Source organism: Spinacia oleracea, chromosome 1 (assembly GCF_020520425.1).
Source record: "Spinacia oleracea cultivar Varoflay chromosome 1, BTI_SOV_V1, whole genome shotgun sequence".
Classification (NCBI taxonomy): domain Eukaryota; kingdom Viridiplantae; phylum Streptophyta; class Magnoliopsida; order Caryophyllales; family Amaranthaceae; genus Spinacia; species Spinacia oleracea.
This window is the reverse complement of record NC_079487.1, coordinates 101,791,247-101,815,800: the sequence shown is the minus strand read 5'-3', so window position 1 is coordinate 101,815,800 and position 24,554 is coordinate 101,791,247. Positions and strand designations below refer to the sequence as shown.

The 24,554-nt window shown below is 39.4% G+C and overlaps 2 protein-coding genes across 2 annotated transcripts; both read right to left on the bottom strand.

Moving 5' to 3' along the window:
• Nucleotides 1–3,750: 3,750 nt before the first annotated feature.
• LOC130465569 (uncharacterized) lies at nt 3,751–4,305 on the bottom strand. The gene has a single exon (XM_056834380.1). The coding sequence runs from the start codon at nt 4,303–4,305 to the stop codon at nt 3,751–3,753; it is 555 nt and encodes a 184-aa protein (XP_056690358.1).
• A 1,347-nt stretch (nt 4,306–5,652) lies between these two features.
• Nucleotides 5,653–6,303, bottom strand: LOC110793305 (uncharacterized). The gene has a single exon (XM_021998170.2). It carries the CDS (start codon nt 6,301–6,303, stop codon nt 5,653–5,655), a length of 651 nt encoding a protein of 216 aa, XP_021853862.2.
• Between the last annotated feature and the right edge of the window lie 18,251 nt (nt 6,304–24,554).

Sequence of the window (24,554 nt, the reverse complement as noted above, 5' to 3'; positions counted from 1 at the left end):
CAAACTGAAAAAGGACAAGGATGGGAAACTTGAAGTTTTCAAAGCTAGATTGGTTGCAAAAGGTTACAGGCAAGTCCACGGTGTGGATTATGATGAAACCTTTTCACCAGTTGCAATGCTAAAGTCTATTCGGATAATGTTAGCAATCACTGCATATTACGATTACGAAATATGGCAGATGGATGTCAAAACTGCTTTCTTAAACGGCGTTTTAACAGAAACTGTGTTTATGACACAGCCTGAAGGTTTTGAGGATCCAAAGAATGCTAAAAAGGTATGCAAGCTAAAGAAGTCAATCTACGGATTGAAGCAGGCATCCAGGAGCTGGAATATACGTTTTGATGAAGCAGTCAGTGACTTTGGTTTCATCAAGAACGCAGACGAATCTTGTGTATACAAGAAAGTCAGTGGGAGCAAAATTGCTTTCCTAGTATTATATGTCGACGACATATTACTTATCGGAAATGACATTCCTATGTTGAACTCTGTCAAGATTTGGCTTGGGAAATGTTTTTCGATGAAAGATCTAGGAGAAGCACAGTACATATTGGGCATCAAGATTTACAGAGGTAGATCTAAAAGGATGATTGGACTTAGTCAAAGCACTTATATCAATAAGGTGCTTGATAGGTTCAAGATGGCAGACTCCAAGCGAGGCTACCTACCCATGTCTCATGGAATGACTCTAAGCAAGACTTAGTGCCCAAAAACACTTGATGAGCGTAGACGAATGAATGGGATTCCATATGCATCATTGATTGGTTCAATAATGTATGCTATGATATTTACACGCCCGGATGTTGCGTACGCACTCAGTGCTACGATCAGATACCAGTCAGACCCAGGAGAGGCGCATTGGACTGCTGCCAAGAATATTCTGAAGTACCTGAAAAGGCACAAAGATGACTTCCTGGTCTATGGTGGAGATGATGAATTAATTGTTAAAGGCTATACGGACGCAAGTTTCCAAACCGACAAAGATGATTTCAGATCACAGTCTGGGTTTGTCTTCTGCCTCAACGGAGGAGCAGTAAGCTGGAAAAGTGCTAAGCAAAGCACCATTGCGGATTCTACAACTGAAGCGGAGTACATTGCTGCACATGAAGCAGCAAAGGAAGCTATATGGCTAAGGAAGTTCATAGGTGAACTTGGTGTAGTCCCCTCCATTAAAGGACCAATAGCCCTGTATTGTGACAATAACGGAGCTATTGCACAGGCAAAGGAGCCTAGACACCACCAGAGAGTCAAGCATGTACTTCATAGATTTCACCTTCTACGAGAGTTCGTTGAAAGAAAAGAAGTCGAGATAAGCAAAATTGGAACTGATGACAACATATCAGATCCATTGACTAAACCTCTGCCGCAGGCGAAGCACAACTCGCACACTGCAGCTATGGGAATCAAGCATATTGGAGAATGGCTTTGATGTCTCTGTTTAATGTTTTAAAGTTTTAGAGTTTAAATCTTTGTAAAACATTATTGGTTAATCATTCACAATAAATGAAAAGAATTCATTTTTCCATTTAATTTGTGGTTTATTAAATGATGAGTCCCTTCAATTTGACGATATATTCAAGATAGACTGTCAGGACCAGTCCTGTGACTAAGAAATGTCTATCAAGTGAACTTGAATGTCAAAGGTTGAAAATGGTCCCTAGTCGGAGTTTTCTATAAAATTGGACGCATAGAAAACGTTAGACGATTAGAATGCAAGATGACCAGTAGTTCTGTTTCTTGAACTATGTGGACATGGCAATGTCATAATCATTTGCATAGATACTTACTTTGGGAAGACTAGTATCGGACAAGACCTATGAAACTTTACTGTAAGAGATGAAAATCTCTCATAAGTAAATTTCATTAAAATTATTAGACACTAAATCCTCAATACCTGAGTGATTTGAGATTACTTGTTTGAGAACTGGTTGCTTTGACGTTGACCAACCGTCGCACCGTAAAAGGAGGCTATAAAGGCAACGCTCAGGTAATCACCTATCAAACGAAGTCTAATCTCAAGATCGCAAGATTGGGATTGTCCTCCCATTAATCGGGATGAGATGCTTAAAAGTTGTACAAGGCCACTCGGAGAGCTAGAAACTGTGAAATGCATGGCCGTGCTCGGATGAATCATAGGCTATGATTATCTGTTTATTTGATCAGTTGAACTCTGAAACCGAGGAACACCTCTGGACATAATGAGGATGACAACTCTTACCTTATGTTCAAGAGCAAGCATCGAGCGACAAAGGAATTAGGAAATGCACACTTGTCCCTAAAGACAAGTGGGAGACTGAAGGAAATAATGCCCTTGGTCCAAGTATGCATTCTATGTTAAGTCTAATAAATGCGGTTCAGTATTAATTAACAAGTTAATAATTCAGTGAGATCAAGTGAGCTGAATGCCTAGCTAGAGGCCGCTTCAGTTCAAGTGGAATTAATGATATTAATCCACAACTTACTCTTGACTGAACCCGCAGGGTCACACAAATAGTACGTAAACGGATCAAGTATTTAATGGCATTAGATACTCCATCTATGGATATTCGGAATCGACGGATCTTGGTTTCAGTGGGAGCTGAGATCGTCACAGGCAAGAAATGAATACTCCGGAAACGATGATATTGCCGGAAACGGAAATATGGATCGTATCGGAAATATAAATATTATCCAAGTCGTAGATGTTGCCGGAAACGGAAACATGGTACGTATCGGAAAATATTATCGGAAATGGAAATATTGCCAGAATCGGAAATATTGCCGGAAACGGAAATATTGTCAGAATCGGAAATATTATCGGAATCGGAAAATAATTCCGGAAACGGAAATATTAAATATTTGTTCGAAACGGAAATTGATTCCGGAATCGGAAATATTAAATATTGTTCGTATCGGAAATGAATTCCGGAATCGGGAATTTAATAGGAAGCGTATCGTACGAATTAGCATCGGACGAGGCCCGCTAGACGAAGGCCCAGCACGAAGCCAGGCCGTCGCCCAGCGAGCCAACGCACACCAGCGCACGCCAAGCCTCGACCAGGCCCAGCGCAAGGCCAGGCCCAGCCAAGGCCTTGGGCGCGCGCGCGGAGCGCAGCAATGGGCCGAGCGCTGTGCGCCTAGCGTGGGCCGCAAGGCTTGCGCGGGTGTACGGTGCTCGTGCATTGCTTGTGCGGGAATCCTGAAGCAATCAGGATTCGAAGTGTGATTAAATCCTAAAACTATTAGATAATGATTATTTAATTAGAGTCCTAGTAGGGTTATAATTAAATAAATTAGTATCCTAATAGGATTCCAAAACCCTTTCCATAACTCTATAAATACGTGCCTAGGGTCACATATTTTAATAGATTATTCAAGTATTCAAAGTGAGTTTTTGAGAGAAAATTCACACACATTTCTTACCTAAGAGTGCCGAAAATCTTTAAGTACCTTAAGGGCGATTCTAGTTGGTCAATCTTAAGGCGGATCCGGACGTGCTGTGGACTATCTACGGAGGGACGACACTTGGAGTCCTAAAGACTTGTTCTTGTTCGGTTCGGGCGCAGCTAGGGAAGGCACGCAACAAAGAGTATGCATCTAAACTATGCTATATGATTATGTGTAAATAATATGTATTCCTGGCTAAATGGTTTTTCCGCATGATTTATGAATTGTCATATGTATCATAACCTAACAGTTGGACTCTATGCCCTTGAAATCAGCAAACACAAAGCTATACAAGCTCTAAAACACAACCAGAATGCCTAAAGGATATTACAAATTTGTGAACCATTCACTATCTCTCTTGCTTACATGCTTTGGCAGAACAACCTGAATTCTGCTCTTGAACATTTGCTTCAAATCCTTCATACTCTGACTGACAGTGGGAATGGAGTTATCCCAAAAACTTGTGTTTCTACACCTCCAGATCAGATAGACAGCAGCACCAACAGCTGCAAAATACACTTGCTTCCTGAACTTTGAAGCTTTACTTTGTCCAGCTTTCCTGACTAACTGAACCAAATTTCCATGAATAGAGAAACCTATCCACTGATGTACTGCTATAATAATTTGCTTACTATACTGGCACTGAAAAAAGAGATGCTGATGAGTCTCATCATCCAAGCCACAAATCAAGCAACTAGCAGATTGACTAATGCCTATCTTTGCTAGTTTGTCTGTAGTCTGGAGCTTTGATTGAACAGCCAACCAGCAAATGAATCTATGTTTTGGAATATTCAGCCTATTCCAAACCATTTTGTCCCAATGCACCCTTGGCTTGTCCCCTAGGAGTTTCTCATTCACTTGTTTCACTGAATAATGAGGCATGTTCTCAAAATCTGCACAAGTAAAGAACTGTTTGAGCTGCTCCTTTGTATTTCACACTTGCTTCCAGTACCAGCTAGCAGTAGAACCAGGCTGATACTCCCACCAATCCCCATCCTTTAAGTAGACTGAATTAATCCACCTAATCCACACATTATCCTGCTTCTTGACTAAAGCCCAAACATATTTCCCCATAAAGGAAATATTCCACTTCTGAACATCTCTAAACCCCAACCCCCCAGTGTGCTTGTCACTACAGACTTTATCCCAAGCTATGTTGCTTGGTTTATGACTGAAAGCATGACCACTCCATAGGAAGACTCTGCAGATCTTCACTATATCTTGGAGAACACCTTTTGGAAGCACATAAATTTGTGCCCAATACATGTGCAAACTCAGTAAAACTGAATTAACAAGCTGCATTCTTGCTGTATAGGATAAATTCCTAGAACTCCAAATTTTTATCCTAGTGATCATCTTATCCACCAAATAAGCACACTGAGCCACAGAGATCTTCTTAGAACATATAGGGACCCCCAAATATTTGAATGGCAACATACTTCTAGAAAAACCAGAAACATCTACTACCCTCTGAATTTCAGATTCATGCATGCCATGACAGTAGATAGAAGACTTTTGTTGATTTGCCTTTAAGCCAGAAGTATCAGAAAACAACTTGAAAGCTTGAAGCAACAAGTAAATAGACTGATAATCTCCCTTGCTACAGATAATCAGATCATCAGCAAAACATAAGTGAGTAAGACCAATCCCCTTACACCTTGGATGAAACTGGAACTGATGCATAAAGCTCACTCTATTCAGAATTCTAGACAAATATTCCATGCAAATGACAAATAACAGAGGAGAGATAGGGTCTCCTTGCCTCAAACCTCTCTTGGATTTAAAAAACCCATGCATAGAACCATTCAGCATCAAAGAAAACATGGGAGTAGTAACATATTGCATAACCATATCAACAAACTGCTTTGGGAAGTCCAAAAGAACCAGCATCTCCTGTAAGAACTGCCAATCAACAGTATCATAGGCTTTTTGAAGATCAATCTTCATAAGGCAGCTAGGCTTAACCCCTTTCCTCCCATAATGCCTGACTAAATCTTGCACAACCATAATATTATGAACTATGTATCTCCCATGAACAAAACCTCCTTGATTTTCCATGATGAGATCAGGAAGAACTTGTCTTAATCTCCCACACAAAACTTTTGTTATGCACTTATAAATGGTGTTGTAGCAAGAAATTGGCCTGAACTCACTCACATCCTTTAGACATTTAGTCTTGGGGATAAGAGTAATCACAGTGTGGTTCACCTCCTTCAAGATTCTTCCTTGCTATAACATATCAAGAATGGCTGCAATGACTTCATCCCCAACAATATGCCAAACATCTTTGTAAAAATAAGAGCCAAAACCATCTGGACCAGGAGCTTTAATACCTGGAATAGAGAAAAGAGCCTTCTTAACTTCATCTGCTGTATAAGGAGCATTGAGTATAACTTTATGATGAGCCAAACAGACTGGCCCCTGCTGCACCACCTCCTTGTTAACTGGTGTTCTGTTATCAGAAGTACTACCTAGGAGCATTTTATAATAATCCAAAAAAGCTTTGGACACCCCATCAGCTGTATCTTTCCATTCTCCTTGCATATCATAAATGCTATACACTTGGTTCTCAACTTTTCTAGTCTTGATACTCTGATTAAAAAGAGAAGTATTCTCATCTCCATCTTTAAGCCAAGACAATTTTGCTTTCTGACTGAGGAAAGCCAAATAAGCATTATGTTTCTCCTTATACTCCTGAATTGCAATCAACTCTGCATCTGCAAAACTTTGATCAGAAGGATTATTATGCATTGCAGTTTGTGCACTCACCATAGTCTGATAAGCTCTCAAATCTGCTGCTTGAATATCTGTAAAACCTACTTTATTCAACTCTTTAAGAGCCAGTTTAACTCTTTTCAGTTTATTAATCAAAATGAACATTTTAGTGCCAATAAACTAAGTATTCCAAGCCTGCTGGACAATGTCAGAAAACACATTTGAGGACTTCCACATAGTAAAATACTTAAATGGTTTCTTCCCTCCATCATCTCTGGGAAACACAGAAAGAAGACCAGGAGAGTGATCAAAAAGTCCTTCTGGCATAAAACATACCTCAGCAACATGAAAGCAAGTTTGCCAAGCTTTATTAGCCATAAATCTATCAATTTTTGAAAAAACTCTGTTGTTACCTTGTTGCTTGTTGTTCCAGGTGAAAAGATTACCCACACACTTGATGTCCTCCATACCACAAGCATGCATACAGTTGCTCACATCCACAATATCTCTATGTCTGACAGGAGCTCCGATTCTCTCATCTAATGCCATAACACAGTTGAAATCCCCACACACAATCCAGGGTTCTTGAGTGTTAAGCAACAACAAATCCCTCCATAGATCTTGTCTCATACCAGCATCATTAAAAGCATAAACAAAGGTGCAATAAAAGGGTTTCCTACCACTTACAGGAGTAACATGGCAATGAACAAACTGACTGGATGCAGCAACAATGTTAACTGTGAAGCAACCAGCCTTCCAGGCTACAACTATCCTACCACCAGAGTGATAGCTAGAGTTGCTAGTAAAGCACCAATTTACAAAAACTTTCTGATAAAGCTTCCCTAGATTAGAGAGCTTTACCTTATGTTCCAGGAGCCCCACCAAACCCACTGCATACTTCTGAATAAAGTGATTCACCTCATTCTGTTTCTGAATGGAGTTTAGGCCCCTGACATTCCAAGCTAAAACTCTATCCATTAGAGTTGGAAGAGTTCCCTCCTCCAGGCATCACTATCCTTTGTTCATCCCCTTTATACTGTTCTCCTACCAGTTCCTCCTTATCAAGTAAAGAGGCCTCCAATATCTGAAAAGTATTAGAAGTTCTAACTGGAGTTTCCAGACCAACTCTCACTCTAATTGATCTCAAAGATCTTTGAAAACCTTCTTGATCCACAATAGGACTAACCACATGATCACCCTGCTCAGTTGATTGATCTGGGATTGAAACAGATGGTTGAGCTTTCCTAATCCAGATCTTTTTCTGACCTTGTCTGCATTCAGTCTGTAGGTGACCAAACATCTTGCATTTAGTGCAAATTGTTGGCCTCCATTCATAAAAAATGGCAACTCTCACCATAATGCCATTCTCATCTCTGAAAGAAATAAAATCAGGCAACTCTTGAGACAATGGTACATCCACCATGACTCTAGCAAACTGAAGTTTATCTCTACTGATTGTGGCCTGATCCCTCCTTAGTGGCTTGCCTAACTGTGCTACAATCTTAAACAAAGCCTTTTCCCCCCAATACTTGAAGTTTAGCTTCAATTGCACCCAAATTGGCACAGATTGAAGTTCTGGTGTATCCATATTCATATCAGAGTTCCAAGGTTTCAGAATAAGGGGCTTACTATCAAAGAAATAGTGTCCTCTCAACACCTTATCTCTCGAGTCCATAGTAAGAAATCTCACCAGAAAAACCCCCTTTCTCAGCATGACAACCTTATCAACATTCAACTGTTTCCAAATCCTTCGAATGAATCCCTCCATGACATTGATAGGAGGATTAGCCCCCACAATGTAACACACCACAACAGAACTCCAAAATTCAATCTCCTCTTGAATATCATCAAAACCAATTTCAACAGGGTTACTCTCATCACTATGAATTTCACTAACATCAACATTATCAGAAACAATCTGTTCTGTATTCAATTTCATAGGTATTTCAACATTATTATCAAAAATAGGTGCATTATCAGTAGCAGCAACTTCATCAAATTGCTGCAATATAGGAATTGAAATCGTACCCACTTCCATATTAGATCGAGCAGTACCTTGTTTCATCTGATTTGCTGAGCCATGAATCACCTCCATAAACTCATTAAAAGAATGCCTCACTTCTGATCGAGTTTGAAGATGCAGCAAACCTGATTTTGGCGTGAAAATTTCATTTTCGAGCCCAAAATCCAGTGCCTCTACCCCCATAACCTCCTCAATACTGCGTGTTTTCAAAGCTTGTGGATCTGATGATGGACCTCGAGGTTTGCCTTTGCCATTTCCATGCTTGCTGCTTTGAGATTTCGAGCCAGATTTCCTTGCCATGGCTACGGTGCACGTTAAGCTAACATGCACCGAGAGAAAACTTGGGGAGAAAGTCTCTCAGCCTTTTTTTTGCGAAATCCAAGAAATTGAAAACGAGTTATTGTTCGGTTTGATTTATTATTGCCCAGGAATTGATGAATTCCGAAATTCGGGATAAGTTTGGTGTTTGCATGATCGGAATAACTCAATGAATCCAAAATCATTTCCAAAAAAAGCATTTCCATAAGAGTGGAAAGTGAAATCTATTTGAATCATCTGGATCATATACTCGGTATTAAAAAAACGAGTATTTTAAGCAAAAAAGGAGTTGAAAAAAAACGACGTTGTTTATGGAGTACTTTAGTTTAGAAACATGAAGAGGATTCATCAAACAATTTGTTTTCATACATAGTTGTTGAAGATTTAGCAGAACAAAAATAGTTGTGCGCCCCTTTTAGAATGTGCTGATTTGACCTTAATCGACTCGGTTCCGGATGGATGAGTATCTAAATGCTTGAGATATGAATTCAAGTATTTGATATAATGCTATTGGGATACTTCAAATAAGTGCATAATAGTTTGTTGCAAAAGAACAGAATGCAGTTATCAGAAACAGAGAAACTGACGTATTTCAGCGGACCGGTGTTTGAAAGTTGAAAAATGATTGTAATGGTGGGGCATGGATAAATTTGGTTGTATTATAAGGCTTCCCCTATATATTTCGTGGTTCCATGATTCATAACCACACCAACCTTCATTTTATCAAAATCCTTCAAAAATTTGGTGTAATTCTTCTTTCTCTTCATTTTTAGTTCAAAACACTTTTCTTCTTTTTCAAAATGAATCAAACTTTCCGAGAGCTCAATGAGATTGATGTTTCATACAAAAGAAACATTAGGGAAGCTTTGGAAGGAAACCCATTATCTCGTTCTAATGACCTTATGAATCTTTTCACCAGAAATATCCTTCCACTTCTTTTCCTTAATATTCGTTATGACATGATTAACAATGTGGTGAAATTCTGGGATGAGGAACGTCATATTTTCCGTTTCGGGGAGACAGAGATGGTTCCTTTGGTGGAAGAGATTGAGGGTTTACTAGGTCTCAATGTCGGAGGGCCGGTCATTGTTATGAGAGAACCTGGGGAAAAAGAGTCAATCATGAGGTAGTATTTGGGTATCCCCTGGGATAAGATGAATGCTTATTATTTACAAGATGAGATGCTTCTAGATAATCTTCTTATTTCTTTCTCTGGGGAAACTTGGCGTTTTGAAAATAATGAGGATTATAGAGTGTGTCAGAAAAGAGCAATGGTCCTCATGCTATTGGGTCTTGTATTACTTAAGGGTTCACTATTTTCATGTGATACCAGGTGCCTTACCCATCTTTCTCAACTAGAGACCGGGGGTCGCTTAGGACCAATTGTCTTAGGTGAGCTTGTCATGAGTCTGGATAACGTTAAACAAAATCCCGGGGGTTTTATAGAAGGGTGTCCCGTCGTGCTTCATCTTTGGTTATGTGAAAAATTTAAGTTGTGCAAGCCTTTAAATCGTTTTCCTTATCGAACTTCACAGATCCGTGGGAGAGGATTATCTCCAGTATTTTGCCAACTTTGCGATAGCGGTGCGTGGGGAGAATTTTTTCTAGCACTGGATGTGGAATGGGTCACTTCTCATCTCAACATAACGGAGGTAATTATCAGGACCCAACATCGCAAAGGAGTCCAACTTCCCGGGCTGGGTCGGATCACCTTTTACCTTCCATGGAGGTGTTTGAGGCAAGTAGGTCAGATTCAACGTCTTCTACCAGTCGATGTGCTGCCAAACGTGCGTTGTGCTGCTTATCTCATTAGTAGTCGTCAAATTCTCTCATCTGCTCGACGTGTATGGCAATTCGCAAGGTCGGTGCCAACTTTCTTGGCTTTGGAGGATAGCGTTCCTACTTCCTCGTACTCCGCCTGGTTGTCGGAGGATCTCTATGAAGACGAGTGAAGATTTGATAGGGCCGATGAGCAGGAAAGTTCAATTCAGTTGTGTGCTTCCTTTTTGTATTTTTCAATTTTATTGTCACGTCCTTTTTTCAACAGATGTTTTCTCATGAGAAACTGGCTTCTATTTTTGGATAAAAAGATAGGAAACAAGTTCTAGGGAAAAGGTAGAAATAGGGATAAGGCATTATTGTTATTGCTTTTGTTGTTGCTTTTGTAGTTTCTGTATAACCGTTAATGGTTTGTAATGCAAGTATGAAATAAAGGTATTTAAATGTCCATTGTTGTAATCATGCTTTCATGTTTGACATTAATTTAAATTACGAAATTTCCTTAACAATGAAATTCCTATGATGAGATAAAATAATGCTTTCTATCCATGGATGAGACACACAATAAATAAATTTGATAACTATTTATTCTCTTTTTTTTTTGATGATTTTTTTTTTGGATCTTTTTTTGATTTTTTTTTAGAAGACAAAAAAGGATTCAAGCGTAGTATTTCTTAAGTTGATCAAGGTTGGTGTAGTGAACAAATTCATTCCCGTCAAGGTCCATCAATTTAACCGCTCCTGCTAAAGTGATGTGTTTCACGAGGAATGGGCCAGACCAATTGGGCTTGAACTTTCCCCGAGGATCGTGAAGTGGCGCTCGATTTTCTTTTAGAACTAAATCGCCTTCTTGAACATTTCTTTCTCGAACCTTTTTGTTAAAGGCTCGACTAATGCGCCGTTGGTACAGTTGAATGTTATGAAGAGCTTGTAACCTTCGTTCATCCGCTAAAGAGAGTTCGTCGTATCGATCTCTAAACCATTGTTCTTCCGAAATTTCACTTTCATTTATAACCCGAAGTGATTGAATTTCAATCTCTATGGGAAGAAGTGGCTCCATACCGTATACTAAAGAATACGGAGTTGTACCAGTCGGTGTTCTAATGGAAATTCGATATCCCCAAAGTGCATACGGAAGCTTTTCGTGCCATTCTCTGGTCTTATCAGTCATTTTCGCAATTATCGTTCGGATGGTTTTGTTAGCCGCCTCGACCGCGCCATTAGTTTGGGGACGGTAAGGTGAAGACTGGTGATGTCTAACTTTATATTTCTGAAGTGTTTCTTTGAGATGTCCTTCGAATTGTGATCCATTATCGGAAATGATCCCAAAAGGTACTCCATACCGGCAGATGATGTTGTTTATAACAAACTTCGACACTTGCTTTGCCCCTAATTTTGAGAATGATGCTGCTTCTACCCATTTTGAGAAATAGTCGATAGCAACCAAAATATATTGATGTCCGTTTGAGGCTTTTAGGTGGATTTGCCCGATGATATCTATCCCCCAGCTTGAAAACGGCCATGGTGAAGTAAGGTTATTCAATGATACAGGTGGCATATGGTTGAGATTTGCAAAGATTTGACACTTCTTGCAGGCTCTTACAAAATGTACACAATCACTTTCGAGAGTAGTCCAATAGTATCCAGCCCGAAGAATTTTTCGAGCAAGCATCCTTCCATTCATGTGCGGTCCACATTCTCCTCCGTGAACTTCCTTCATGATCCTTTCTGTCTGTTCTCCATAAATACATAGTTGTGGAATTCCATCAAAACCTTTATGATACAATTGCTCTTTTAGCATTATGAAATGAGCTGCTAGTCTTCGAATGGCTAATCGATCTTTCTTGTGACTTCCTTCAGGGTATTGTCCGCCGATTAAAAATTTCTTTATATCTATATACCAAGGATCTTCTTCATCTTCTTGTATTAACGAGGCGATCATGTTTTCAAATTCAATCACGGGAAATTCATTCTCCACGATCGTCACTGATTGGATTTTCACGTTCTCTTCCCAAGTTAAATTTACTGCTAAGTTAGCTAAAGCATCTGTAAAGTTATTTTTCTCACGAGGAAGATGCTTGAAATCAATATCATCAAAATATGGGATGAATTGTTGTACATAATCACTATACATTTGCAATCTTTCATCCCGAACTCTCCATGCCCCAATCGTCTAGGATATGATAAGATTTGAATCACCATACACGGTGAGATGTTTTTCCCCCGCTGCTAGGGCAGCTTTGATTCCATAGATACAAGCTTCATATTCGGCTGTATTGTTTGTGGTTGGGAAACTGAGTTTCACAGCAAAAGGTATGTGTATCCCATGGGGATCTATTAACAATACTCCAGCGTCGTTTCCTTTTCTATTGGATGCCCCATCAAAGTAAATTTTCCATTTCGACACATTAATGGTGAATATGTTCTCGTCAGGAAAATCATCATCAAATTCGTCGCCTGATATGGGCCCATCAGCCAATGCCTCGGATATGGCTCTTCCCTTCACAGACTTTTGGTTTACACATTGAATATCAAATTCAGATAAAACCGCGTGCCATCTTGCTAGCCTCTTGCTTAAAATAGGCTTCTCAAAAATATACTTGATGGGATCGAGTCTGGAGATAAGGTACGTGGTGTGGGCTTGTAGATGATGTCGTAGCTTTTTTGTGGCATATATGAGGGCGATGCAAGCCCGTTCCAGCGGTGTGTATCTAGTTTCATATTCCAGAAACTTTTTGCTGAGGTAGTAAATAGCTACTTCCTTTTTTGTTCCTTCTTGATATTGAGCTAAAAGTGCTCCCATGGCCGTTTCCGTGATTGTGAGGTATAATATTAGAGGTTGACCGGGTTTGTGTGGCATCAAAACCGGCGGGTTTGAAAGATATTCCTTCATTGAATCAAATGAAGCCTGACATTCGTCATTCCACTTTTTGGGAACGTTCTTTTTCAGCAACTTAAATATAGGCTCACACCTTGTTGTTAGTTGAGATATAAATCTGCTGATATATTGAATTCTGCCTAGAAAACCTCGGATTTCTTTTTCCGTTTTAGGAGGAGGTAGTTCTTGTATGGCTTTTACCTTGTTGGAGTCTACTTTGATGCCGTCTTGGCTTACTACAAATCCCAAAAGTTTTCCCGACGTTACACCAAACATACATTTATGCGGGTTCAATCTCAGGTTGTACTTCCTTATTCGGTCAAAGAAAGACTTCAATGCTTCTACGTGATTTCCTCGATCGTGGCTTTTGACGATCATGTCATCGACATAGACTTCAACAGTGTTATGGATAAGATCGTGCAGTATTGTTGTCGCAGCTCGCTGATAAGTGGCTCCTGCGTTTTTCAAACCAAACGACATCGCTCTATAACAGAAGGTTCCCCAAGGAGTGATAAACGATGTCTTGGGCATGTCATTTGCTGACATGAGTATTTGATTGTATCCTGAGAATCCATCCATGAATGAGAACATTGCGTGTCCTGCAGTACTATCCACTAAAACATCAATGTGAGGAAGGGAAAAATAATCTTTTGGTGATGCAGCATTTAGATCTCTAAAGTCGATGCAAACTCGGACTCTTCCATCTTTTTTAGGTACAACCACCACGTTAGCCTACCACTCCGGATGCTTAATTGGTTTTATGAAGTTGGCGTCGAGTTGTTTCTGGATTTCTTCCTTGACTTTAAGACTCATTTCGGGCTTCATCCTCCGTAGTTTCTGTTGCTTCGGCTTTCTTTCTGGGTAAAGAGGGATATGATGTTCGGCAATTTCACGATCGACACCTGGCATATCGGCGTATGACCATGCAAAGACATCTACATATTCCCTAAGTGATGCAATGAATGCTATTTTTTCTTCAGGGGAAAGGGAGAACCCTATTTTGACTTCTTTTATATCACTTTCGCTACCTATATTTATGACTATGGACTCTTCCATGGGTGTCATGCATGTTTTAGGTTCATTGAAAAATTCATTATCAGACAATGCATCGTGATCAAAATTAATTTCTTGCATGCAAACATGTTTATTATCAAGGACATTTTCAATATCTTCAGGGTCAAGGATGTCGGATTGAGTTTTTAAGGATGAATGGCTTGATGATGAGCTATCAGTTTCATAACCGTCTGTATTGGATGAATGAGTGGTGGATGATGAATCCGAAGAGGGTTGGGTTAAAGGATTATCTATGAATAGTTGGACATAGGTTTCTGATATTGGTTGGATGTTTTGTTCTTGTTGAATTTCTCTTTTTGATGGTGTGACAAGAGTGGTCGGATCAAAAGGTCTTTCGTCTTCAAAGCGGGGAGAGAACAAGTTTCTCAGGACACCTAGCTTCAAGTATTCAACCCAATCTGTTTCTTCTTTCGGTTCGTGGCTTTTGTCGGGCCAACCCTTCATAAAATCTTCGTTTCTGGCTTCTGCGAAAAAGATTTCGAGCCCAGGAAGTATTTCTTTCTTAATGGGATCATACCAGGGTTCGGGAAACTCATAGTATGGTTCATCGTCGTTTTGCAGTATGAATTGTCCATTTAAGGTGAGTGATGGCTTTTTAGTAGGTTTTGAATCATTTTTCGGGTCATATCCAAGACCATATCGTTTTTGTTTATCACATATGGGAATTGGATATTTCATGCCCTCGCCACTACGGCCTAAGCCCGTTCCTGGTGTATAACCCATTTTCATCATTAATTGAAAACCTTTTGTGAGTGTTTGGAGAACAAGGTCTTTTGTTTCTTGGTTCATAATTGGAGATGGAATAGACGCTTGAGGCTGGTTAGTCATGAGGTAGGTTTGGAATTGAGAATGGTTTCATCAGGGTCGACACCTAGACATAGGGTATTAAGGTCAAATTCAAGAAACGAGGAAAGAAAAGAAAAAGAATAAAGATGAATAATGTTGAAGCAAGTTAGGTAAAACATGTGTATTTTTTTTTGAGAAAAAAAAACTTCAAAAACTTTTATTTCAAAAATCAGTCAAACACGAAAGTTTTTTCTTTGATAAAATTCTTTTGTAAGTAAACATCTTTTGTTGCCCGTTTTTGTTTTAGGAGTTATTTTGTTAGTAAATCGTTCTTGTTTTATCCTTTTGGAATATTCAGTTGGGGTGTCCATTTCTCTTTTCTGAAAATAAACAACAAAAGTAATAAATAGGGCCTGTATCCCTTTGATAAATGACGTTCTTGTGCCGAGGTCCCTTGAGGTTATGTATATTATTAGTGGTCGCACCCGGAGGTTGCCTACGTATCTCCATTGCCCTTTTTCTTTTGATTTTTTTTTGACATATTTTTTTTTTTGGAGAATCAGACCCAACGTAGTTCTTGTAGTTGTAAGTTTTTTTTTTTTTAGCAGCTGGACTCATTCAGAGTTGCCTACGTACCCCAGTGATACAAGTGTTTACATAAGAAATCCTCAGGTGTGTGCCATGATGTGGTGTTTTTAGGGATCAAGCTGCACGTAGTTCTTTGTATCTGATCTACATATTTTTTTTTTAATTTTTTTTTTAAAAAAAATTTATATGGTACATGAAAGTTGGGCTATCCCCTTAAATGAAAGTAATGATGACGTTTTCCATTGTACTGAAGTTGCATGCTGCCGACTAGTTGTTGCATTCTGAGTCAAAGATCCATTTAGCCCATGCCTTGCAGACCTGAGTGCATATCTTCTTAGTATCATTGTCCATTTGATGTGAGAAAACATAAGGTTCCATGATGGACTGAATTGATGCTACGATGCTTGCTGGTGTTTCTTCCTCCTGGTTGGTGACAGATATATTTTTGTTATCCATCCAAGTCATAGCTTTTGGGAATTTCCATTGGTCAACTCCCTTGTTTTCATCGTCCTTTGGGGATGATTTATGCGTCATTAACAAGGTGATATCCTCTTTTCTTGCCGGGATGGAAATAGCGTTTATGGAGACAGACTTCTTTTGGTTGAGACCCAAATATCCTGTTATGAGTTTGATTCGCATACGAAGTGCATAACATCCATCAGTGTCATGACCATGTAGCTGATGGTAACGACAAAACCTTTGTAGATCAGGTCCTATGGGATCAGCTCCTGGTCGACGAGGGAGTGGTTTGATACGACCTTGTTCAAGCAATTGTTGGAAAATGATGGCCTGAGAGTTTTGTTGCGGAAGTGGACGAATTTTCTGTGTAAAAGACTTGGTATGAAATGAATCGACAACTCCACGGTCAATAAGATCTTGAATTGCACATTTGAGATCATAACATGAATCAGTTACATGACCATATTGATGACAGTAACCACAATATCGGGTCCTGTTAGTTCCAGGTGGAGGTAGAGAGTACACATAGCTTTTAGCTCGAAGCACTCCCTTTTTGTTTAATCGGTAGTATACCATGCTTAAAGGTTCATTCAATTGTGTGAATACCCTAGCTGTATGAGCTTGTGTGCTGATCTTGGGTCTTCTTTCTTGTAATCGACTAACATCAATCTCATAACCGTATCTCTCCATGTGAGTGAGATCAATGTACTTGATGGATACCATGTTCCGGTAATAGAAAGCGTTCAATTTTTTAAGCAATATCAACATGAATTCTCTATCTGTAATGGGAGTTCGGAGTTGAGTTCGAAGATGTGAGCATCTTGAAAATAAATGTGAGAACGACTCATTTTCGGACTGAGAAGTTTGCACTAGCATTTTCTTTCCTTTATCGAATTGTTGAAATTTATGTGCCCAATCACTGAACGATTGTACTACCTCCTTCCATGAATTTCTATTGGTATGATCAGTAGTATAATACCAAGTTAGTGCTGATCCTTCTAGACTTTTATCGAATAACATCGGAAAATGTTCTTCCGGCACGTTGAGCGAATGTAAGGTGTTCACAAACCTTTGGAGGTGAATGATCGGATTCTCCAAGCCATTAAATTTCCGGAAGGGGGGTAGATCACGATAACGATCTTCATGTTTATATTCTGGGAAGATGACAAGGCTATCCGGGTGTATTATCTTTCTAAGGAAATATCCGTCAAAGTCGATGTCATAATCATCATCACGAACTCCATCACCCATTTTGTTTATCTCATTGCTAGTCCAAGACTCGTTTCTGCTGAAAAGGTTGTTTTCTTTACTACTATTTGAACTGCTCGATTCTCCTTCTTGTCTGGCTGTATCATCTCCTTCCCGAGTATCATTTTCGGGATTTCCTGGCTCTTCTTCCATATTTTCTGCCAAATCTTCCTCAAGATCTTCTTCAGAGTCTTCTTCAGGATCTTCCAATTGGATATTATAGATACAAAAACCGTCTACCCGAGTATCTTCTTCTTCGTCCAAATGGAGTATTGATTTGCCGATATGAGAGATACTCGCATCGCTTGGATCGCCTTTAATAGTTACCACGCCGTGATCAGTGAGAAACTTTACCTTTTGATGGAGTGTAGAAGCGATAGCATTATTTTCATGCAGCCATGGTCTTCCCAACAACAGATTGAAGCACGCTTCAATGTCAATTACTACAAACTCCACGTTTCTAACAACAAAACCATATTCAAGAAGCAACTCAATCGATCCCAGTACATTTCTCCGGGTATTATCATATGCTTTAACTACCTGGTTAGAGGGTGTCAAATCTTCTTTTGAATGGCCGAGTTTCTTCAAGAATCGATAGGGGCACACATTGATCGCCGACCCATTATCGATGAGAACCTTAGGTACAGACCATCCATTTCACTCTACTGTAATATGCAAGGAATAGTTGTGGTTGGCATTTTCTGGAAGATCATCATTTGTAAACATTAATGTACGATCTACTCCATGGATAAGACCTACTACTTGATCGGGAGTGATAGAGGCATCGATTGATGCTTCGTGGAGATGTCGGATAACCGCAGTTCGATGAGGTTGTGAATGCATCAAAAGTTTCCAGATACAAATGTTAGAATTAACCTCCTTCATGCGCTTAATGGCATCATCTTCTTCATTAGTTTCTTCTACCATTGGCCCTTTTCCTTTTTCTTTTCTTATCAAAGCATCTAAAGGATTATCATCTTCAAGGTATGATGGTTTGAAGTAACGACCGGCTCTAGTTAAGTGAGCTACGCTTACCTCTTCACCATCACTAAGATCGTCGAGGCAGATTGGGCGTCGAAAATTTTGTGGTGTAGTGAGGTGACCCAAGTATTCTTTTCAACTATGGACATCACCGAAGAAGCATCTTCATCCAAATCACAATCTAGCACAAAAAATGCCCCGTTATAATCCAGAGTGGCGCATATATCTGAAAATGGGTCCTTGCTTGAAACGATGTCAAGACCTTTGTAAGGCATAATTTTGACCTTCTCTTGAGTGGAGAGATCGTACACAAAACATTTGTTGTTTTCATCGAAGAACATCTCATATGCGTTAGGAGTGATTTGATCCATCAATCGTGTCGGGTCAATTTCATTATGGGAGAGGGAAATGGTGTTTATAGAAACTGCAGGTTTATGATTTGGAAGAGGGTTATTTGTGATGCTTGGTTGAGTGTCTTTGGGTTTATTGGACGAATTTCCGATGGAGAGTGTTCCAGCATCTATCATATCTTGGATACGGTGTTTGAAGGCAGTGCAGTTTTCAATATCATGTCCTGGTCCTTGATGGAAATCACAACGTTGGTTTGGATTGTAGTTTGGGCCAGGGTTCCTTGGGGGTTGTCTTGGAATTAATGGTTGAAAAAGATTGGCTTTTCTTAATTGGAAAAGGCTTGAGCATAAGTCATGTTTATAGGAGTAAAATTCCTTAGTTGCCTGAGTTGAAACGCGGAAGATGGGCCAAAGTTATAAGGAGTTGTACCAATATTATGAATCATGTTGGATGATTTCACAGGAACTGGATCGTTGTTCGAAAATTTTCTATTTCCACCAAACTTCGGGTTATATGAAGTACCATTGTGGTTAGATTCATCTTTTTTAATATTCCCTTTCTTTATACCATCCTCGATCAAGGACCCTGTGGAGATTAGAGCTTTGAAAGATGGAAAATACTGGTATTCCATGTGTTTATTATAGACTGGGAGAAGATTCTTAACAATCACTTGCAATTGATCTTCCTCGTTTGGCCTATTTCTCATTTTTGCAGCCTTGTTTCTCCACCTTATGATAAAGGCTGAGAAAGTTTCGTTGGCATTTTGTGAAGTAGTTTCCAAATCTCTTCGAGTTATATCAATTTCTTCATTATACTTGTATTGACCGGAAATTCTCGTACGATGTCAGACCATGAAGATTTCTTTGAATTCTCTAGATTGAGGAACCAATGGGCCGCAACACCATCCAGATATTGCTGGAATAATTTTGCCATTAATGCTTCATCAACACCCCAAGGGCTCATAGCTCCGACATAAAGCTTCAAAAAGTTCGTGGGACTTCCAGTTCCATCAAACCTCGTAAGGGAAGGCATTTTAAATCCATTAGGAAGACGAGCCTCTGGAAAGAGGGTTAATCCGTGAATATCCATCCAGGGTTCAGCTTGAGTCATTCCTTTCAGAACCTCTTTTAACTTCATAATCTCTTCTTCAACCTTAGTGGGGGCTTCTTTGTCATTATTCCCAAAATCCAAATGAAAAGGGGAGGCCACCTCAGATTCCGGAGCGGGTGGAGGAACTGCCGCACTTTGTCTCATCATGTTGAGTACTGTCTGTTCTATGGTGTCTTGTCGATCAAGAATGGCTTGCATCATTCCTCTAGTTCAAATGAAGAATCTGGTCGGGGGATAGAACTCGGCCTTTGCTCTTGACCAGGAGATTCAGACATGTTGTTGTCCGATGAGAATATTGCTGATGTTGAACAAGGAGAGAATGCTGCAGAAAGGGATCGTTTAGTGCGAAAAGAGGTTTGCCGAACAAGTCTGGATCCTGCACGTGTCCACGTGGAGTTCCTGAAAGAATGAAATTATGAGGACATAGTTGGTTATATAATAATTTTTTTTTTAAATACACGAGGGTTTATTTAATAAGAGAAGTGAACACCCCTTAAATATTATATTCATTAGTGATTTCTGATGGATTAGTGTTTTGTTTTTCTTAGTTTGAATAAATATTTGTTAATTATGAAATTGATTTGTTTGTTTGTTTTTGTTTTGTTGAGCATAATGAATTCTCCTATTTTTCACTGTTGTATATTTAATATACATGTAATAACAATAAAAGGAATATGTAACATAGTTCTTGATTCCATTTGATCCACCTGTTTAAAAAAAAAACGTTAGAGTAAATGAACCGCACCCGTAGGCTGCCTACGTATCCCCGTTAGTTAGAGATGTTTAAGTTGTATTAGATGGTTCATTATCAGGGAATCAGGTTCAAACGTAGTTCTTATGAGAATTATAACTTCCCCCTTTTCTTTTTCTTTTTTTTTAAAAAAAGAAACGACCGTACTCATTAGAGTGCTTACGTACCCCGTTACATTTGCTAAAGGTGAAATGACATGTAAGGAAACATAATACAGATGATATTTTTCGGGGATCAGGTCATACGTAGTTCTAAAAAAAGAAAACAATTAACAACTACATAATTATGACATCTTAAGTCCCCCTCAAATCTTGCATTGCCTTCAATTTATCGGGCTATCAATGAGAAAGATTTCCGTCAATGATGAAAACCCCCCAAGGTGTAGACATCTTGACTTTTTGATGCAGGGTAGATACAACCGCTTTGAATTGATGGAGCCAGGAACGTCCTAAAAGGAGATTGAAGGAGAGATCTTCTCTTATAATCACAAAATCTACCCTTTTTGCAACTGGTCCACAAGTTAAAATAGTACTGGTTGTCCCTACTACCGGAGAGAGTGTCCCATCAAATGCTACTATATTCCCAAAATTCGACTTGAGGTGTTCGAGTGCTATCCCTAGATAATCCAACATCTTCAAGGGCATGACATTATATGGAGATCCAGTGTCTATTAGGACATGGGGAGTATGCCTTCCATTGCATTGGACCGTGATCACCAGAGGACATTCAAGGTCTTTATTTTCTGGAAGGTCGGTGTTGGTGAAGACTATAGTTCCTGGTGGGCTAACAGATACCCCACTTGGAAGGCTTGGTTGGTCGGCTTCCCTTAAATGATGGACTGGTATTCCTAATAGTGGCGGATCCATGCTAGTCGAACATGTACCTTCGTGGTGATGCCTATCTTCCCCGGTTCTTCCCACTCGATCTATCAGGTTCATGGTAATTCTACCATGGTTGGTTTTTTCTTTCTTTATTCGTTCAATCACAAAGCATTCCTCGTTTATATCCTTGAAACGAGAACTTGCAGTTCTCAGGGTTCTTGCTCCTTTCTTTACCTTTTTACATTCTTTTTCTTGATCACATGAAGATGTATTGACTCCGGACCCATCTCCATGAATTGTCAGGACACCAAAGCAGGAGGCATACTTTACTTTTTGATGGAGCGATGAGGCAATGGCCCCTAGTCCATGCAACCATGGTCTTCCTAGAATTAAGGTAAAAGTTTCAGGGACATCCACCACCAAGAAATCGTGGGCGATGACGAGACCATGGTGTTCGAGAAACAAATGAACAAGGCCTAAAGCTTTTCTTGGGGTGTTGTCGAAAGATGTGATGGTTTGATCTGTGGGGAGTAGCGTCTCACCTTTCATTCCCTCATACAGTTCTTTTGAACAAAGGTTGAAGGCAGATCCCGTGTCGACTAAAATTCCAGGCGTAATTCGACCATTGCATTCTAATATGATCTTCAAAGATTTAGTGGGATTAGGATTTGATGGAAGATCATTATCGGTGAAAGTCAAAGGAGTTGTCACCCAAGACTTGGGGGGTGGAATTTCTCCTTCATCGATTAAGTCTTGGATGGCATATCGAAGATCAATACATTCGTCCACATCGTGCCCGTAGATGTGACAGAAATAGCAGTATTTTCCCATGTTTGTACCAGGAGAAGGTAGGTAATGATCGTGTTGCTTAGATTTCAAAAACCCGTGTGATTTCAATTGACAATAGATCTTGCTGATAGATACCTCCGTCTGTGAGCATATTTCTGTGATAGATCTCCAACGTCCTCTCTTTCCCTTTTCTATCTTGGGTGGGGCACTCCTACTTAGAATTTCAGCGCCGAAAATTGTCATCATTTTGACTTACCTGCTGAAGCATGATATCTTGTTAGTGAAAATAAGTAACATGGGACAATGATTTTATAGGAGAATTCATTATTTTCTCAATTTACAATTACTCTTTGGTTCGAGATTTTTCTTGTTGGTGACGATATTAATTTATGGTTGAGTTTTGAAGCTTGCTTCGGAATTTTTACTAGTTTGCTGTTTTGGGATCTTTTGAATAGTTTATGAAACCAATCTTGAATAGTGGTAACATGCCTTGGGTTCAGCGACACGCTATTGGTTTATATAAACATAAAAAAAATAGATGTTTTGTGCATCGTTTTTTCTATTTGTAAACAAAATTCTCCACTTATCCTTGTAATGGATCTCAACTTAACTCCACCACCTTCTTCTGCACAACTTCTCTCCTCCTTAGACCAAGCTCTTCCCTCAAACATTTTTTCATATCCACTGGCAAAACCAGTGTTGGTAGGGAGTTTATCTAAACTTTTTCAAATGCGTGCTCCTTCAGAGTCCCTGTTTTTGTTTGTGGCGGATGTTATGGTGTCAGCCATGTCTCTTTGCCTATCTTTTCCTCATAGTTTGTTTTATCCTATTTCAGCTATTATAAATCCGTTCACACCTCCCTTTTTTGAAGAGGTTGTAGAAAGTCCTAATTCTTCTACATGTTTCCCTTTTAACCTGTTGCAGCATAGCTCACTCAGGTTTTTGTTTTGGGATGTTAGGGGCCAGTCTTCGAGCCAAATTATCGGTCATTTTATAACACTATTAAAATTCTACATTCCATCTTGTTTTGTGCTAGTTCTTTCTGACCCGTCAATTGGAGAGGAGGTGGCTAAAGGCTTAAGTATCAAGACATCTTGTACTCTTCCAATGTTAGGTTCTATCCCGCCTATGCTCTTCTTATGGAGTGACAGATGTTTTTTCGCTGTATCCCAAATAGCTGGAGAGTCTGTTACCATATCGGCTTATAGCTCCCCACCAAGAGTCAGAATAACACCAACGAAGAAAGGGGAAGGTCCTTTTAATAGCTCAATAAATTACCCCTGGTTGAGTTTAAAATATTTTATTTCACTCGACCAATTGACGATGGTCATGGGTAGCCCTTTGGCTTATAATACTTCTAAGGTAATATTCCTGGAAAAAATGTGTTCCTTAAACAGAAGATTTTCTCTCGTTCAAATTCCAGAGACATTATGGACCATAGGTAAAAAATGTCTCTTTATATTAGTAGATAGGCTTATTAATGTGTCGTCAACCACGCTTTGGTTGAAATCAACACCTCACTTGCTTCCGCTTTCCATTACTCCTGATGGTTTACATGGATATAGGGGAGGGTTTGTGCTGCGCTATCCAGAGCAAACATGGAGGGTAGGTTACGCTACAAAGGTTTCAGGGGTGTGTCCTACCTCCTTTTACCTATCTTTATTGAATAAGGGGATCCAAAAGGCTCGAGAACTCGAGGTGACACAATTAGAAATTTTTCTAGACATCCAATGCTTTATTTCCTATATGGATGGGCTTGAGTTTTTTACAATGGAGGTGGAAAGAAACATGTGTGACATACTTCAATTGATGCATTCTCGTAAATGGGAGGTTAACATTCGCCATTTTTCGGTTGATCAACTACGAGGGATTCAGTTATTTACTGACGTTTGTGAAGGGTTCTCGTGGGGACAATCTCAAGAGTTCGACAGCCCTCCCATAATTATTGAATAAACTTGCGTTTATTGTTAGTTTGTATTAGTAATAAGAATTTGTTTTAGGTTATTATTAACTACCTGCCAAAGTAGTTCTGAAATGAGTTTTTCATGACTTAATATCCTTTTTATTTCCTGCCTAAGATAAAAAGAACATGAGTACTAAAACAAATAAGGAGAAGAAAGAGGAGTCTGAGTCTCCATCTTTTAAAAAAATATTGATGGGTTATCGCAACCAGCCATCGTGATCAGTTCTTTGTTCTGAAAGGATAAAAACAAACAATTAAATTCAAAGGGTCGTGCCTTGATGGCTGCCTATGTATCCCCGTGAATAAAAGTGCAAGTGTATTGTGTTTGTGTTTTAGGGAATCAGGCCCAACGTAGTTCCATCAAACAAAACATTTATGTACATATATTCATAATTTTTTTTTTGCGACTGCACTCATTATGAGCTTCCTACGTACCCCTTTTTAATTTAAAATTTTACACAAATCTTTAAAGAAAATTAAACTCTTTTTTTTTTAGA

Bases quoted from the DNA above. Each gene is read 5' to 3' on its own strand.
- LOC110793305 (XM_021998170.2), bottom strand. From the start codon at position 6,303: ATGTTCATTTTGATTAATAAACTGAAAAGAGTTAAACTGGCTCTTAAA.
- LOC130465569 (XM_056834380.1), bottom strand. From the start codon at position 4,305: ATGCCTCATTATTCAGTGAAACAAGTGAATGAGAAACTCCTAGGGGAC.